Consider the following 17,799-nt stretch of genomic DNA (forward strand, 5'->3'; position numbering starts at 1 on the left):
TGAGTTTTCTTACTTCTGAAAGGAGCCAGCAGTTGTGGTTTCATGGCAGTGTAGGCTGGATTCAGAGTAGGCGGAAATGAGTAGCGCTGAGCACTGAAATCCCTGCATCCAGGTTCCCATCAGAGGGAAAACCTGAGACAAGACTAATTAAGGTTGTTGTAGAAGGACATTGATGCACATGGCTTGGATGTCCACATACTTTGGGTCATGTAGTGTGTGTTACATATCATTTTCCAGGTTGTAACTGTTACCATATTCAAACAGATTAAAAAAGTGCGAGAGGAAAAAAATCAGTGTCTGCAGCAGAGAGACCTCAGGGTGAACTTGGACTGAGTGTGAGAGAGAGGTGGGCAGGCTGAGCTCTGGATGGCGTGGGTTTATGTGTAACCTGATCCTGTAACAGAGTGATGTCAGTGTAATGGTTCTGTTCAGAAGCAGCAGTGGAAAGTGTGGAGCTGGAGAACATTTCAGTATCTGACAGATGTTCAGGATACAAAAAGGATTTTTAAAGAGCAGAGACTGTAGTCTCTCTGTGTTACTGTTATTTTTTCCTTTCCTCTCACTTCTGGTTTGTAATTGTGTGTCCAGCACACTGTTTGCTGTGGGGTTTGCTTACAGCTTCACATACAGTGTCAGGATTCATGACACTCGTTTTTTCATTTCCTCTCCTTCTCACTCCCTTCCTTGTTTCCTTTTGTTGCTTCTTCTCCTTTCCTATCCTTTCCTTCCTGTTTCTTTGATTTACAGGCAGCAGGCTCTCTTTCATGTCCTCTCTGCATATTCAGTCTACAACACAGTAAGTAGCTGATTTCTCTAAATTACATGAAACATTAAAACACCAGCAACTCAAGGGAACTGATAAAAATCTGCAGTCACGTCTAAATTTTCTTTTCGTGGGCAGAGACTTCATTTTCCACTGTGGTTTCTTGTCCCCCCCCCACACACAGTACTGCATGCTTTTGACATGATATGCATTGAGTGCTTTAAGTGGACAGCAGCTGATACAGCACTGATGGTTGTCTTACTGAGCTGCTTTTATTATTTGCAGAAACAGGGTTTTTACTAGACGTGCCACTGAAACATGTGGATTGCAAAAATTGCTGAAACTGCAGCACTCATACAGGGAGTGCAGAATTATTAGGCAAATGAGTATTTTGTCCACATCATCCTCTTCATGCATGTTGTCTTACTCCAAGCTGTATAGGCTCGAAAGCCTACTACCAATTAAGCATATTAGGTGATGTGCATCTCTGTAATGAGAAGGGGTGTGGTCTAATGACATCAACACCCTATATCAGGTGTGCATAATTATTAGGCAACGTCCTTTCCTTTGGCAAAATGGGTCAAAAGAAGGACTTGACAGGCTCAGAAAAGTCAAAAATAGTGAGATATCTTGCAGAGGGATGCAGCAGTCTCAAAATTGCAAAGCTTCTGAAGCGTGATCATCGAACAATCAAGCGTTTCATTCAAAATAGTCAACAGGGTCGCAAGAAGCGTGTGGAAAAACCAAGGCGCAAAATAACTGCCCATGAACTGAGAAAAGTCAAGCGTGCAGCTGCCAAGATGCCACTTGCCACCAGTTTGGCCATATTTCAGAGCTGCAACATCACTGGAGTGCCCAAAAGCACAAGGTGTGCAATACTCAGAGACATGGCCAAGGTAAGAAAGGCTGAAAGACGACCACCACTGAACAAGACACACAAGCTGAAACGTCAAGACTGGGCCAAGAAATATCTCAAGACTGTTTTTCTAAGGTTTTATGGACTGATGAAATGAGAGTGAGTCTTGATGGGCCAGATGGATGGGCCCGTGGCTGGATTGGTAAAGGGCAGAGAGCTCCAGTCCGACTCAGACGCCAGCAAGGTGGAGGTGGAGTACTGGTTTGGGCTGGTATCATCAAAGATGAGCTTGTGGGGCCTTTTCGGGTTGAGGATGGAGTCAAGCTCAACTCCCAGTCCTACTGCCAGTTTCTGGAAGACACCTTCTTCAAGCAGTGGTACAGGAAGAAGTCTGCATCCTTCAAGAAAAACATGATTTTCATGCAGGACAATGCTCCATCACACGCGTCCAAGTACTCCACAGCGTGGCTGGCAAGAAAGGGTATAAAAGAAGAAAAACTAATGACATGGCCTCCTTGTTCACCTGATCTGAACCCCATTGAGAACCTGTGGTCCATCATCAAATGTGAGATTTACAAGGAGGGAAAACAGTACACCTCTCTGAACAGTGTCTGGGAGGCTGTGGTTGCTGCTGCACGCAATGTTGATGGTGAACAGATCAAAACACTGACAGAATCCATGGATGGCAGGCTTTTGAGTGTCCTTGCAAAGAAAGGTGGCTATATTGGTCGCTGATTTGTTTTTGTTTTGTTTTTGAATGTCAGAAATGTATATTTGTGAATGTGGAGATGTTATATTGGTTTCACTGGTAAAAATAAATAATTGAAATGGGTATATATTTGTTTTTTGTTAAGTTGCCTAATAATTATGCACAGTAATAGTCACCTGCACACACAGATATCCCCCTAAAATAGCTAAAACTAAAAACAAACTAAAAACTACTTCCAAAACATTCAGCTTTGATATTAATGAGTTTTTTGGGTTCATTGAGAACATGGTTGTTGTTCAATAATAAAATTATTCCTCAAAAATACAACTTGCCTAATAATTCTGCACTCCCTGTAGAATAGTGTTGCAATGTACTATGTCAAATACAGTTGCCCACACCAAACAAACATATTTGCAATATACTATTAAGACAATATCACCATTGCTTCTTCTGTACATATGAATAAAATCATGTAGCATTGTGTCTGTAGTGTGCTTGCTGCAGCTGGGGTCCTTCTCTCATGTTCTCCTAGTGCCTGTGTGGGTCCTCGTCCACAGCCAGAGACATGCATCTTAAAGTTTTAGGAGTGCATACAAGTTTGCATGGCTGTCTGTCTTTCATTGTTGATCCTGCGATGGCCTTTGCCCAGGGTGCACCCTGCCTCTCACCTTGCACTTGCTAAGATAGACTCCGCTCCCCTCAGTGACCAAAGCTCCGTGCTTTTGTTTTTTGCTTTGCATGATTAACATTTCAAAATAGGAATGACTAAGTAATTGAAAATTTGACCATGTTTAATATATTCTGGGTTTTTTAATTCGTTTTCATCATGGCCCATCTGCTTTATTCCTTCTGACTATTAAGGCACTATAGAATATACAAATACAACAATAACACTACTGCTGATAATAATAAAACTAATATCCGTGGTGGAGAATGGTCCCACAGGATGATGACAAAAAGTTAATAATTGTTTGATAGTCTTGTGTTAACTTGTGTTAACCTAGTGTCAGTTACAGTTACCACAACAGCAGAAAGCCCATTATTAGGGTCTTTTTGCACGTTTCCTGCAGGAGGTGAGCTACTGCCAGGGCATGAGTCAGATTGCCGCCCTGCTGCTCATGTACATGAATGAGGAAGACGCTTTCTGGGCCCTGTCACAGCTGCTCACCAACCAGAAACACGCCATGCATGGTGAGACATCCCAGAGGATTCATTCATTCGTCTGAACATTAACAGCAAACGTGTTCTCTGCAAGATACGATGAAGCTAAACACTGAAATCATTTTCCTGCAGCTGCACCAACCGTGCAGATGACAGTCTTTGGCTCTGCGGGTGGTGGAACTGATTACAAACTGTACTGCTTGTCAGATTTGGTTTGGACTGACATGAAATTAGATTAAAAAGTTCTCACTTCCCTTCTGCCCTGTTAAGGCTTTTTTGTTCCAGGCTTTCCAAAACTTCAGAGATTCCAGGCACATCATGATCAGATTATTTCCAAGCTCGTTCCCAAACTGAAGAAACATCTGGTGAGATCAGTTTTTTCTGTTTTTGAAAAACTTGGAGTAACGCTCTAGCAAGCAGGATACGTGCTAGTTCTGACTCGTGTTCTCTATTTCAAGGACAAAGAGCAGATGTCTGCAGGCATTTACAGCACCAAATGGTTCCTGCAGTGTTTCATTGACAGGGTGAGTCATTATCTTGGGGTAAACGAGTAAGATCATCTTTTTCTGCCTGTTAAACGTTGAATAAAAGGTCATCTGATTATTTTCTCACTGTGTGAAGAGGTTGCTTTCCCCTCTTCTTGTTTTATGTCATATCATTTCCATGTATCTTCTCTATTTTGCTTGGGAAGTTTTAAAGCAGTTCAATTCCATTTTGCTATAGTGCCAGTTCACAACAACAGTCAACACACAGTGCTTAATATTATAAGGTGGAACCCTGCATCAGAGCCTGAAACATACTAAACTAAAGCGAATAACGATCTTGCACTTGCAACAGTGGAGAACAAGAACTCCCTCCCAACAGGAAGCTATCACCAACAGACTCTGGCAGCGCCTGCTGTGATTGGTTGGGGTTTGAGGGGAAGGAAATGAAAGAATACAGAGAAGAAAAAGTGTTCAGCAGCCTGAGCGTGTGGCAGCATAACGAGTTACCTGATCCAGCCGTCACTACTTTATCAGAGAGGAACGTTTTAATCCTGACCTTCAAAGAAAAGATGCTTCATGTCTCCTAAACTGAGAGCTGGTTCTGGAGGAACCTGGTATCTCAGTGCTCTGAATGATAATTATTATTCATTAAATAGCCAGATTACACATTACATTCAATTCAGTTCAATTTTATTTATATAGCGCCAAATCACGACAAAAGTCGCCTCAAGGCGCTTCATAGATACAGAGAAAACCCCAACAATCATATGACCCCCTATGAGAAAGCACTTTGGCGACAGTGGGAAGGAAAAACTCCCTTTTAACAGGAAGAAACCTCCGGCAGAACCAGGCTCAGGGAGGGGCGGGGCCATCTGCTGCGACCGGTTGGGGTGAGAGAAGGAATGCTGCTCATATGCTGCTCGTTACAATGTGAATTTAGGAATTTAGCCAACTGCGTGTTTAATAAAACTGGAAAGTTAAGCCTGTGTAAATATAGCAGTTAGCATTAGCAGATGCTAATCTCTGTAACATAAAAACACTGAATCGCCTTTCACACACAGTTATACTGTACATGATTTCAGCAGAGCTCGGGTACATCGCATTAGAAGAGAGCATTAAGACCTGTCAGCCTAAACTGTTATTAGCCTTCTACTTGCATGCCCACAATCCTGTGGTAGTGGTCTGGCAGCGTTTGGCTGTTGTCAGCACTTCTCCATCCCGCTGAGTTGCCGGGCTCAGAGGGGCCTCGGGGCCTCTGAGGTCTGAGAAGGAACCAAACAAACTTCCTGACTCCAGCCAGCAGGAGAACAGCACATACATGAACCCACTGGCACAAACAAATCCAGCTAAGCTGCAGTGATTCTCTAACTTTTTGTGTTTGTGATCCGGCAGACACCGTTCACCCTAACGCTCCGCCTGTGGGACATTTTCATCCTGGAGGGAGAGCGGCTCCTCACCGCCATGTCTTACACTATCCTCAAGATACACAAGAGTAAGGAGATGATGGATGGGTCGCCACGAAACAATAAATCACTCTCTGCTCAGTTTCCTCACTGAGCCTTCTACACAACAACCACATTGTGTTAACTTTAGCCTCTTATTAACCTCCTGAAATCGAGTGATTTTGAAGTTTTCCAGTTTTTGTTTGCTTTCCTAAAGTCTGCAAAAGTGAAACTTGGCAAGGCCACACTTTGCAATTTAAGTACTACATACTGGTGTCTGGTCTCGAGACATCTTTATGATTTTTGCATAAATGTCTGTATACTTGTGTGATTCAGGGTTTCTGTGTTCGTGTGGATATCTACAAGTGTACAGATGTTTACAGTCGTTTAAATCTCATTTGTAGCAAACAAGTTATTATTGCAGAAAATAGAAGATGTTATATAAATATAAAGATGTTTATAATTAATGTGCTCATTACAAAATCATATGTGGGATTACACAACTCAGTTTACACAAACATTTTTTATTGTCAGTTTTTTAAAACAGGGGTTAAATGACGTCTGAATACAGCTCCAGTACAAGACAGATGAGACGTGACTGCACGTTTCTGTGAGTTTAACATCTGGTTTGTGCACAGAGCGCCTCTTGAAGATGTCTCTGGAGGAGCTGAGAGAGTTCCTGCAGGAGCGCATCGCTCAGACTTTTTTCTACAGCGACGACATGATCGTTGAGCAGCTTCAGGCCTCCATGGCTGAGCTGCGAAAGATGAAGCTGGATCTCCCGCCTCCAGGTACGCAGCTGTCCTTTTAGGAGTCTCCAGTACTCCAGTACATTATTCGGTGTCAATAATGTGCACTTAAGGAAAATAAACAGTTCTTAATGGCTCATTTTTAGGGAAGCCTGAGGAGCTGCCCCGTAAGCCGCTGGGCCAAGAGCTACCCGTGCTGCTGAGTCCAGTGCGGCCCTCTGAAGGGAAGCCAACGTCAGCTAGCGGGTTCCCCAAAGCCAGCCTGTGCCTCCGCATCATCTCCCACCAGCCAGACTCCATATCCCCAGACCAGAGTCCCTCCAAGGACCTTGTGAATCTTGAAGGTGTGGACAAAGAGGAGACTCCGTTGCCTTCCCCAGATCCCGTCATCATCCACAGCCAAGCCCCACTCACCCCTGACAGCTCCCCACTAGCAGGGCCTCCACCTTACCAACCCCCATGGAGTCAAACTGTGGTTGCAGCAGATCAGCCGTCACCACGGTCAGACCCGGAGAGGGTTGGAATAGAAGCTGACACAGATGTCCCGGTAGGACCTCCCTCACCTTCAGAAATAACCAGCGCCCCGCACTCAGCCTCTACTAACGACCTCACTGCAGACGCGCGTTCGGCCGTCACCGGTCAGTTCTGCTGCAGAGTCCCGCGGACTCTTTCGGCGCCCGTGTCTCAGGTAGCCTCGCCGGCTTTGGGCATGGCCCAGTCTGAGAGTCTGCCTGCAGCAGAGAGGCTGCAGCTGCCGGAGCAGGCCTCAGCTCTGAGCAGGGACGTGAACCTGGACTCGAGTGCAGAATCAGAGGACACATCGGCTGCCGATGTTTCATGAGAAGAGCAGAAAAGTGTAGATCGCTAATTTATTTATGACGCTTTTACATGTAAAAAGGTTAAGTCTGTGATTAATGTTCTGGTGTGATTTATTAGTCAGATTTACAGTGTTAAGCAACAGTTGCTTCAAAATGTGCTTTCAGTTTCGGGACCAGTATTTATAAAAGTTTTGTATTTGCCAATTTTCAAACTGACTTTCTAAAGACTTTTGGCTACAAGAAGCTGTTTCCTCCTTCGGACTTTTCAGCCCTTTTTCATGTTAGGTAACATTTTAACTGGTAGATTTTTGCCCTTTATGTGGCTGAAAGTTCCAGATGTAGGTTACAAAGACAATATGTCGACATAGTGAAAGGCAGATGGGTTTGTTTGGTCCTGAAGCAGTGAACAGGACGATGTATGTGCTGTTCTGTTAGATCCAGTTGTGGGAGAAGGACATGCTAGCTAGCTGTCATTCTGGCTTTTAAATGTCTTAATTAGAAGATGTCTGTCTTAATACAACCCTCACATGCTTTGCTGAATAAGCAAATGGCCCAAGCCATTTATAAGCCTTAAATGGCTTGGGCCTGTAACTGATAAGAAATATATCAGCATATTCTGAGAGGATCAGCTGAGAACTTTTGTCAGATTTAATTGATTTTCAGTTCAGTTCTTTTCTCCAGTCGAGCAGAAGCTTCAGTAGTTTGGGGGGTTTTGTGGGCACCAATCTTTCCACTTTAACCGAACATTAAAAAACACCTGAGTACCTGCTAAAATCGCTGATCTGTGGAAAACACGTCACTTCATCGTTCAACTTTGAGCACAAAGCATTTTTGCCCAGAATGGACTGATTCTTATAGAGCGCTTTTCTATTCTCAAAGCGCTCTATGCAACATGCCTCATTCACCCAATCACACCCATTCTCACAAGCACTTTATCTATACTCAGTGCTTTCTAAGTACATTCATATTCCGATGGATGCATCGGAGAGCAAGTTGGGGTTAGTATCTTGCCCAAGGATACATGACATGCAGACTGGAGGAGCCAGGGATCGAACCACCAACCTTCCGATCAGTAGGTGACCTGCTCTACCTCCTGAGCAACAGCCACCCCAATCATACTGACTGACTAAAACTGCCGTCGCCTGCTTTAATCAAGACATCATATTCTAGGTCTGGATTGGCGGAAAAGTGATTTCCAAGGACTCCAAGTCTGAAGCATCATCCTTTACAACAGACGAAACACGTTTGTAGTTTTTTAACTTTTTGTGTGTTCAGTCTAGGCCTTTGTAAAGTGTTTGCTAGGAGAGTTACAGGTTTATTTTTTGTAATAACGTCTCGATGCCTTATTTGGATTGGCTTCAGTTCTGCATTGGACCCCGTTGAACCTAACCTGACTCTACATCAGGAAACAGAAGCAGCTTCCTGGCGCTGTACTGATTGTGCAGATCTCTGACGTGGTGAGCAGGCTCACTGTTGCGATGATACGTACTGAAACCTGTTGAGCTCATTTCAAAGAAGTGCTTTTTTCTAGCTGTGTAATTTATTGTTTGTATCATCTCAGAAAAGGCATCTTGTGTGTTTCCTCCTTGAACGGTGAAAATACGCAAAATACGGATGTGTATGTATCAGATGATTTGAACATGTGTTTAATATTGTACAGTGCTGTAGAACCAGTAGGTAGACACAGCTGGGACTAGTTTGTTCATCTGAAGGTAGAAAAGCTTCAGTTCTGTTCTTAGAAATAATGAAACGCTGACATCTTGTGGTTAGTTTAGATTAAGAGTTTCTCTCCAGTTATAGACGAGCCAGGAAGGAGAGAACTGATCTAGAAAGGTCTTCATTTTTTCCAAATAAATCTAGTCATATTTTACAATGTAATGCCATTGTTTTGAATGATGTAAATATGTTTTATTGTATTTGACTATATTTACATCCTAAAAATCCTCCAGGGTTGGAGAAATGATGTGCCAAAGTCCAGTAGCTACAGTCCAACCAATTAGCTGATTGAAGCCTTGGAGGTGAAACAATAAACTTTAATTTTGATTTTCTTTGTCTTCCTTGACTCTTGCAAAGTAAAAATCATGTCGGGGAAATAGTAGATTATGGGTTCGAGGTCTAAGATGTTTTTAAACTGAAAGGGACAGAATGAGGCAACGATATGACCGATGTGGTAGTGCTGGGTAAAGACCAGCAGGAGAATTCAAAGATGTATTATTAAACCTAAAAACAATAACTACTATTCAAAAGAGATTCTTCGCCTGCGCGTTACCCCGGTAACACGGTCGGCAACCTAACATCAGTGTGTCGAGTCGTACTAACATACAGTTAACATACAATAAATACACACAGCATACAAATAAATGTTAACATTGGACACTAACACTGTTTTTATTTTGTCTTTGTCTGCGGGGACTTTTACAGTAAGGCAAGCAGAGACAATAAAGTAGTAAATGTACTGGTTTTTATACATCGTGCTTTTCTACTGTACCTGAGCACTCAAAGCCTCTTTAAAGAAGGAAAGAAAGAGAAACCTTTATAGTCCCACACGTGGGAAGTTTTTGGTCATGGCAGGAAGTACAGGAGAGAAAAAACAATAGAATAAGATAAACAGAATAACATACTACACAAAATGGAAAGAACACCATATACAATAGAAAAAGTACAAATAGAATAAAATACTTTGTTACACTGGGAAAATTGCTCTTAGTGCCATTGCAAAACAAGGAGACAGGGCGAGAGTTACAGTTGTGTATGGGATGGTTGTGTGTGTCTGTCTGCACGTGTGTGATCCTCTGCAGAGACCATGTTGTGGAGTCTGACAGCAGTAGGAAGGAAAGACCTGCGGAGTCTCTCCGTCCCACATCGTGGGTGCCGCAGCTGCCACTGAAGTGATGTCAGTGATGTCAGAGTCTCCTGCACGGGCTGGGAGATGCTGACCAACAGCAATGACAGCTTCTCCTGTCACTCACCACCTCCACAGGGTCCAGAGAGCGTCCTAGAACAAAGCTGGCCCTCCAGCCTCTTCGGTCTCTTCCTGCCCCCTGCAAAGACGCTGCCGCCCCAGCAGACCACACCGTAAAAGATGGCTGAGGCCACCACAGAGTCATAGAAAGTCTTCAGGAGCAACAGGGACAACATACCTCTTTCGCCTATTCAAACTAGCTCTTTTTTCTTGCGTCATATCTAACATTCATGCTTCCATGGCGCATCAGAGACCAACTTGGTGTTATTCCCAGAATATTTGGCATGCAGACTGGAGCAGCCAGAGATTAAACCGCTAAACGTCCGACTGGTAGATGACCCGGTCTATTTCCTGAGTAACAGTCATCCCAAGTGAGGTAAAGTGAAGGTTACTAATGACTTGTGGCCTCTGACAGTGGGCTTATTTTTGTGTGTGTCCTCCTAGACCTCAGAACAACATTTAATGCTACTGAACAAAATATTTAACTCAGACAGCAAAACTCTTCTATTGACTTCTGTGAAGGCAAATTACTGTGGGGCAAATCTTTGTACCTCGGTTATTGTTTGAAAGAAGGGGGGAAACAAGGCTCTGAAGTCTCACTGGCTGAGAGCTATGATGTGGGCTGGACTGGGTAATTATTTTAAATTTAAAAAAATCCTTAATGGCAGAGGCCCACAAACGATATTAAAGGAATTGGGTTCTGGAGAAAGACCATTCAATTTTATTTTATTTTATTTATACAGCACCAAATCACAACAACAGCCGCCTCAAGGTGCTTGACACCCTCTCTGCTTCTAAGATTAGGCCTCAACTTTCTGCTAGAGCATATCGTTAGGGCAGGATCAGGTCACATGAGCCATCCCTTAGGCACGCTGCAATAGGCCTGGGCTGCTGGGGTCTTCCCATGATGCACTGAGCTTTTCTTTTTCATTCCTCTTTTCACTCTCCATGTGTTTTTAGACTTTAATCATTATTCATTCTTTTTAATCGACAGCTCTCTTCCGTGTTGTCTTTTTTCCTGCCTCTCACTCCCAACCAGTCGTGGCAGATGGCTGGTCTTCCCTGAGCCTGTGTTTTTGCAGTTAAAAGGGAATTTTTCTCTTACTGTTGCAAAGTGCTTGCTTATAGGGTGTTGTTTGATTGCACCATAAGTTACTGGTGTACCCCAGAGAGCCACATTCGTTGTATAGAAAGCTCGTGGTTAACAATGAATTTACCTGAATATGGTGAAATCTTGCATCATATCAGAGGCCTCAGGTTTCGTAGCTTTGAATAAGGTCTTTGCTTGTCTCAGAGGACAAATTTAATTACATTTTTGAAAATACAGTTCAGCTTCCGTGTTGTTCATGCTGGCTTTTAACAAAATATGTCTCATCTGGGCTTTTCCAACTTGGAAAGTAAAAACAGCTGCGGTGAAAAGGAGTTCTAGTCCAGCGTAGTTTTTAATGTGAACATCATACACCAGACTTTTTTTCCCAATGAATTTAACACACCCACAGATAATCACGCGTAGTTATTGCCGCAGGGAGGTGCTGACGAGCAGGGTGAAAAGGATGTTGTGGCAGTACTGTGAGTTCGAGTTTGATTGGTCGCTTGTGCGTAAAACACTCCGTCCCTCTTTAAACTGCGGTCAGGTTTGGTACAGCCTCTCCTACAGCTGTGTGTTTCTGGCAACTGGATGTAGGAGCCTCTCTTCTTTAAACTGGGGCTCAAAATTGGAATGGTAAACACTAGCTGGGTTCTTTATTGTGCGTAAAGAGCTCCACATCATGTCCAACAATGTGTTGATTAAAACCCTAGAGGGCCTGTGCCTGGATTCAGGTTATATGGCGGGGGAGAACTGCCCGTCACTCAGCCTGTCCTCGGGCAGGTCGGGGCACTCGCAGCCAAATTTGAACACACCTCACCGGGGTCCTTGCTGGCAGCACACCGGCTCCCTGTACAGCAGAAACGGTAGCTGGGACACTGTGAGCACACTGCCGGAGGACGTGATAGATATCCTAACGAAATGTCCCTTTCTGCCCGAGCTGGAGGAGTATCCCTGGATCGAACAGGAGCTGCTGGAAGTTGTGCGTAAAGTTGCCCGCACGCGTGCGTCATACACGAGGGAAGCGGTCCACCGGCTCTCTGTCCTGCTCCGGAGAGCTTTGGTGCGCATCTCCCGGGAGGCTCAGCGGCTGAGTGAGCTGCACAGGCGGTGCACACGGCTGGAAGTGCAGAGCGCAGTGAGGCTGGTGTTGAGTTGGGGTCTCGCAGAGAAGTGCATCTCATCTGGTGTGAAGGCGGTGTCCCTGTACTGCATAAACTCGGGCAACACCGCGCGTCAGCGCGGCAAGTCCTCGCGCTGCGGCCTCACGCTCTCCGTGGGCCGTTTCTTTAGGTGGATGGTGGAGACGCGGGTGTCGGTTCGTGTGCACGAGTACGCTGCAGTGTGCCTAACAGCCTGTGTCGAAACTTTGGCAGAGGAAGTGGCAGGACGTGGGCTGCAGGCGGCGAGGCTGACCGCGGAAGAGGAGGGAGGGCAGATCGACGGGGTCATCTGCGGTCCGGTGACCACCGAGCTGCTAGATGGAGCTGTGAGCAACGACGCAGAGCTGTGGGGGCTGCTGCAGGTCTACGAGCATCTCATATGTGGCAAAAATGCCAGTGGTGAGTTCAGTGACTTCATGACGAGATTTTGAAGCTTACTTTTAATAAAGTATAGATCTTTAAAAATTCTGATCTAAATAAAAAGACAAAAAAGGATCAAAATGCAAATGTTATTAATTTATCGCTTAAGTTTAAAGCAGGTATTATATGCACATGTACAGGCTGTTTTTCTCTCCCCTGTCAAGAACCTTAGATTAAAAAATGACAACTACAGAAAATCCAAAATAAGAAATAGCTTTACAACAACCAACTCATCCAAGTTACCTTCCAGCAGATCCACAAACGATGCTTCAGAAAGTTCAAAAAAGGTTCTGACACCTTTTTTTCTGATACAGTGGATACAATGTGTTCTTTGTGCAACATTCCAATCTAATGTTCACTTTTATTATAATTAAGTTCATCTGGTTACAAAACGATTTGTCCATTAGGACTTATTTGTTTTGGAGCTCTTACTTCACTGTCAGTCACAGTGAAGCAGTGTTCTTTTGACCTCTGCTGTTATAGGAGTCATATATATATACTGTATATGTCATATATAGAGACAACAACACTATGTCCAGCTGTAGCATGCTAGTCTGAGGCTCTGCTGAGATTTCTCTTTCCAAAATTTTGTCACATTTATCTTATAATATGTGATATTTCCTCTTCTTTCTCTGTTACACTTTCACATCACAGCTTGTGAGAAAGAGGAAGATGTCTGGATGAAAACCTGCCAGCTTTTGTTATTTCAATCAGTCTTCGAAAAAAAAATTTTCTTCAGTACAGTGCCAGGACTTGCATACATGCATACATGCATCTGTGACTGACGGTTGTGGGCTACATCTTCACAGGCTGACCTCACTACAGAGGGGAAAAACCTTGACTTCCTACTCGGTCCTCTGTTGAACTGGGTAGTGTTACAGATTAGACGAGTTGATGATGGCATTAAATTGCTGAGAACTCTCCAGAGTCCAGATAATAAGAACCAGAAGCTTAAGAAGTCTACAAACACCACAGAGAGAGCAATTAGAAAATCCTTCAGACAGGAAAGAGGCATTTTGGGTAGTAAGTAGGAAACACTGTCTGTTAGACTCACTGAGGTCAGCTTTGTTCTTCTTAAACATATTTTGCCTTTGAATAATCACAGCATGGACAATGAGCAACTGAGGAAGTGTTACAGAGCAAAGTTTGCATGAATCTTATGTCACAAAATTGACAAGAGATGCTTTCGGCCTCGAGTTTGAAGGGCAGATTAATTCCTTGGGCTCTTTATTGTATTCTTGAGCAGTCTTTGTGGCCTTGCTCCTGCTGTGGGAGGGTGCTGCTGATGGAGAGTGTTGTTGCCATCATTAGGTGTGCTTGATCGGCTGCAGCTTTTAAGTGGGAGGTACATGTTAAAGCAAGATCCACATGAATGCTAGGACTGAGGCTTGACAGCTTCATGTTTGAATTCGGGAGACAGACGGTTACGTTTTTACAGATTTGGATTAGAACTTTGTTTCTTTTGATAAAGCATATAGTTAGGGCTGGATCAGGTGACCCTGAATCCTCCCTTGGTTGTGCCAAGGCTGGTGAGGGCTTCCCATGATGCACTGTCTTTTTTTTCTCTTCACTTACCTTTTTTTCACCCACTGTGTGTTTATACACCACCCTGCGTTTCATCATTAGTTATCATTCATCTTGTCGTGAAATCGATCAATGTAGAGCAGTGTCGCAAACCACGGAGGCCCCAGAAAAGTGCAATCAAACGTTGAGTTTATTAACAGCCCGGAGAAAACATCAACATATGTCTTCTGACCAAAATACATGTTGTGGACACTTATAAAGCAGTGGGGTACACGCCCCCCCCAATGACAGATTAAAATAGGTTCCGGACATTAGTCACAGGTAATCGCACATTTTTAATGGCTATAAGCAGACATAGAACTTCTCTTTTCTATAACACCTTCCATACAAGGTAATAAACTTCAAGCCCTCAGGGTCTCTGGGGCTAAGTATTGACTCTGGTCATCTGTTGCCAGAAAGTAAAATGCAACAGGTTTGCAACAAGAAGCTGGGAACATTTGGGCCTCTGCTCAGGCCTATTCCTAGATTATATGTGTTGTAAGCATGCATTGCAGTTATCCTTCTATGTTCTAGTTTCCCTCAGCATGGATCACCTGGACAGTCACACCAGTGAAGCTTAAGACCCTTAATGAACCGAACATCAACTCAAAATAAGCACAGATATGCAGTATGTATAAAATACTTCTAACTGTACCTGTAATAAAAGTTAACATAATGGAAGGGTCCTCAAATGCAATATCAATACTGTAAGAAATATTATTAAATGAAATAATGCTGTAAAGAATGTTATTAATGCAATTATAATGATGCAGATTATATGGCAGCAATAAAAGAATTTCTGTATCTCCACAATCTCTACTCTTCTCCCCTTATCCCAAGCGGATGGTCACCCTTACCTGAGCCTGGTTCTGTCAGGTTTCTTCCTGTTAAAAGGGAGTTTTTCTTTCCCACCGTCACCGGTCTTTACCTTCCATTAAGTGCCTCAAGGCAACTGTTGTTCTCTTCAGTTCAATGTATTTATATAGCACTCTTCACAGGATAAAAACCACAAAGTGCTTCACAGTAATATAAAAACAGATATACATTAAAAAAAACAGCACAATCAAACTTACAGCAGAAATCTAATTAAAAGCTAGTCTAAATAAATGAGTCTTAAGCTGCTTTTTAAAAGAATAAATACAATTAAAGCAACGCAATGATGGAGTTAGAGCATTCCTCAACCTGGGGGCCACCGCTCTAAAAGATCTATCACCTCTGGTGTTAAAACGAGTTCGTGCGACTACCAACAGCCTTTGATTAGATGATCTCAGGCTGCGAGAGGGAGTGTGGGGTTCTAAAAGATGAGAAATGTGGGCAGAGGCATCACAATTCAAAGCTTTAAAAATCAGTACCAAGATTTTAAAATGAATTCTGAAATGTACTGGAATCCATTGTAATGAGCGTAACATTGGTGTAATGTGCTCCGTTTTTCGTGTCTTAGTTAAAAGCCTTGCAGCAGCATTCTGGACTAACTGGAGACGGTCAAGATTCCTTTTGCTCAAACAAAGAAAAAGACTGTTACAATAATCTGAGCGAGATGAAATAAAAGCATGAATAACCATTTCTAACTCAGATTTAGACAAAGTTTGCAGTTTGGAGATGTTTCTTAGCTGAAAAAGGCAGTTCCTAATGAACTGTCGAGAGTGTTGTTTTGGGGACATGGCAGAATTAAAAAAAAAAGGTACCTGAGGCTCGGGTGAACAGATGAGCCAAGAGAACCAAGATGCTGTTTGATTAGAGATATCTGGTTGTCGGGGCAATAATTAATGTTTCTGACTTCTCAGAGTTCAACTGTAAGTAGTTGTCACCAAGCCACTGCTCAAGGGAAGCTAAACATTTAATTAAAGAGGACAGTTCATGGACTTCCATCGGCTTAAAAGAGCAGTAGAGTTGAATATCATCAGCATAGAAGTGATAAGACACCTCAGGGAACTGCCTGATTATAAGTTCTAGAGGTAACATGTACAGGAGAAAAAGAATAGGACCCAGAACTGAACCCTGTGGTACCCCACATGTCAGATCCTTAGAATGTGACATAAACTGATTTGCAAAAACACTAAAAGATCTGTTGGAGAGGTGTGACTGAAACCACTCCAGAGCCAGACCGGATACAGCGACGATGTCCCGGAGCCTGTTAATCAGGATAGTATGGTCAACGTTGTCAAAGGCAGATGTTAAGTCCAACTAAACCATGACTGAGGATGCTCCGGAGTCAGCTGACATCATAATGTCACTAGAGACTTTAATTTTGCGGTTTCTGTTGAGTGACTTTTATGGAAAACCGACTGAAATTTGTCATAAATTTCATGTTTTTCTAAAAAAAAGTGGTAAGTTGATCTGCAACTACTTTTTCCAGAATTTTCGACAATAATGGAAGCTTAGAGATAAGCCTATAATTCTTAAGCTGTGTTGGATCCAAACCGCTCTTTTTAATATTGGCTCAACAACAGCATGCTTACAGAACCTAGTGACCACACCTGGTGAAACAGAGTTGTGATTTGGGACTATATAAATGACACTGAATTGAATCGTTTCCCTTATATGTTCAAACTGCCTGCAACACGCTGGGATACTACAGGTCCCAACCCTGAAATGAGGACGAACAGGGAAAGTAAATGAATGAGTGCTGTTAGCCTCTGACCCATACACACACACACACACACACACACACTCTCTCACACACACACACACACACACACACACACACACACAGGAACAGTTGGTCCAAACAGCCACAGTGTTCTTCCTGATCTGGCAAGAAAAGCAGTGAAACCTGAGCAAATATTTCCACTTTGTTTGCAGACAGCTTGCTGATAGCATCCACAGACACAGCTCATAATAAATACAACAGAAAGCAGATTTAGGCTAACACTGCAACACACATGGTTGTCAGATCAGCTCAGAGCGAGCTCCTTACATGAGGCTTTTTTTGTCTTCCTTTGTTTCATCTGTAGTTTTCATCTGCTTCTGTGTAGGTTAAAAAAATCAGTGAACTATTTTTACTCCTGAGCATCCTTCAGTAACTCTCCTCTTTCCTCCAAATATATTTGAATAACTCTGACATCCTTCAACACGATGCACTGATGAGGCTGATTTTTGGGTCATGAGCAGGATGACAGAGAACAGAAAAAGAATTACTCTGCAGCAAATACAGTGGTTACAGTTGCTCTGCTGCAAACTGGTAATGGCTCAGAGAGCAGACGCACCCGGTCATGATGGTGTTTGCCGTGTCACCAACAAAGATGGCTTACCTGAAGAACGCTTTGGTTATGTGAAAGCTGACTTAGATTTATTTACTGTGTCAGCTCTACAGGCAGGATCTCAACAACCAAATATTACTGTAATCAGCACTATTAGTGATGTCACAATCCTTTGTGCAAGGTCAAGGGAGCTATCTTTGGGCAGATATTTTGAAGCATTATCCAACAACAACAACAAACTTTATTTATATAGCACATTTAAAAACCAGTGGTGTACCGGCTCACTCCTGGTGGCCGATTGGCGAGGCCTGGCGCCTGTGGCCCAGCTGGGCCCCTTCCGGGGGGTGGGATGCCCGCAGGCCTCTGGCCTCTGGGCCTGAAGCTCGGTCCTCTCTGGCACAGCTGGCTGCCGGCAGAGCCC

The 17,799-nt window shown here is 43.4% G+C and overlaps 2 protein-coding genes across 2 annotated transcripts in view; both read left to right on the plus strand.

Moving 5' to 3' along the window:
* LOC102297981 (USP6 N-terminal-like protein) overlaps positions 1–9,026 on the plus strand; it is a 32,592-nt gene extending 23,566 nt beyond the window's left edge. The window contains exons 12-18 of the mRNA XM_042212603.1: positions 748–796; positions 3,399–3,519; positions 3,760–3,854; positions 3,948–4,013; positions 5,367–5,466; positions 6,055–6,207; positions 6,312–9,026. Of these exons, the coding sequence (XP_042068537.1) occupies positions 748–796; positions 3,399–3,519; positions 3,760–3,854; positions 3,948–4,013; positions 5,367–5,466; positions 6,055–6,207; positions 6,312–7,006 (1,279 nt within the window). The 3' untranslated portion in view covers positions 7,007–9,026. The remainder of the gene's footprint in view (positions 1–747; positions 797–3,398; positions 3,520–3,759; positions 3,855–3,947; positions 4,014–5,366; positions 5,467–6,054; positions 6,208–6,311) is intronic.
* Positions 9,027–11,248: 2,222 nt separating this feature from the next.
* LOC102298289 (ankyrin repeat and BTB/POZ domain-containing protein 2) overlaps positions 11,249–17,799 on the plus strand; it is a 23,963-nt gene continuing 17,412 nt past the window's right edge. The window contains exon 1 of the mRNA XM_005944093.2: positions 11,249–12,594. Within this exon, the coding sequence (XP_005944155.1) occupies positions 11,715–12,594 (880 nt within the window). The 5' untranslated portion in view covers positions 11,249–11,714. The remainder of the gene's footprint in view (positions 12,595–17,799) is intronic.

The sequence above is a fragment of the Haplochromis burtoni genome, unplaced genomic scaffold, assembly GCF_018398535.1.
Source record: "Haplochromis burtoni strain Fernald_Lab_line unplaced genomic scaffold, NCSU_Asbu1 Contig_381, whole genome shotgun sequence".
Taxonomy (NCBI): domain Eukaryota; kingdom Metazoa; phylum Chordata; class Actinopteri; order Cichliformes; family Cichlidae; genus Haplochromis; species Haplochromis burtoni.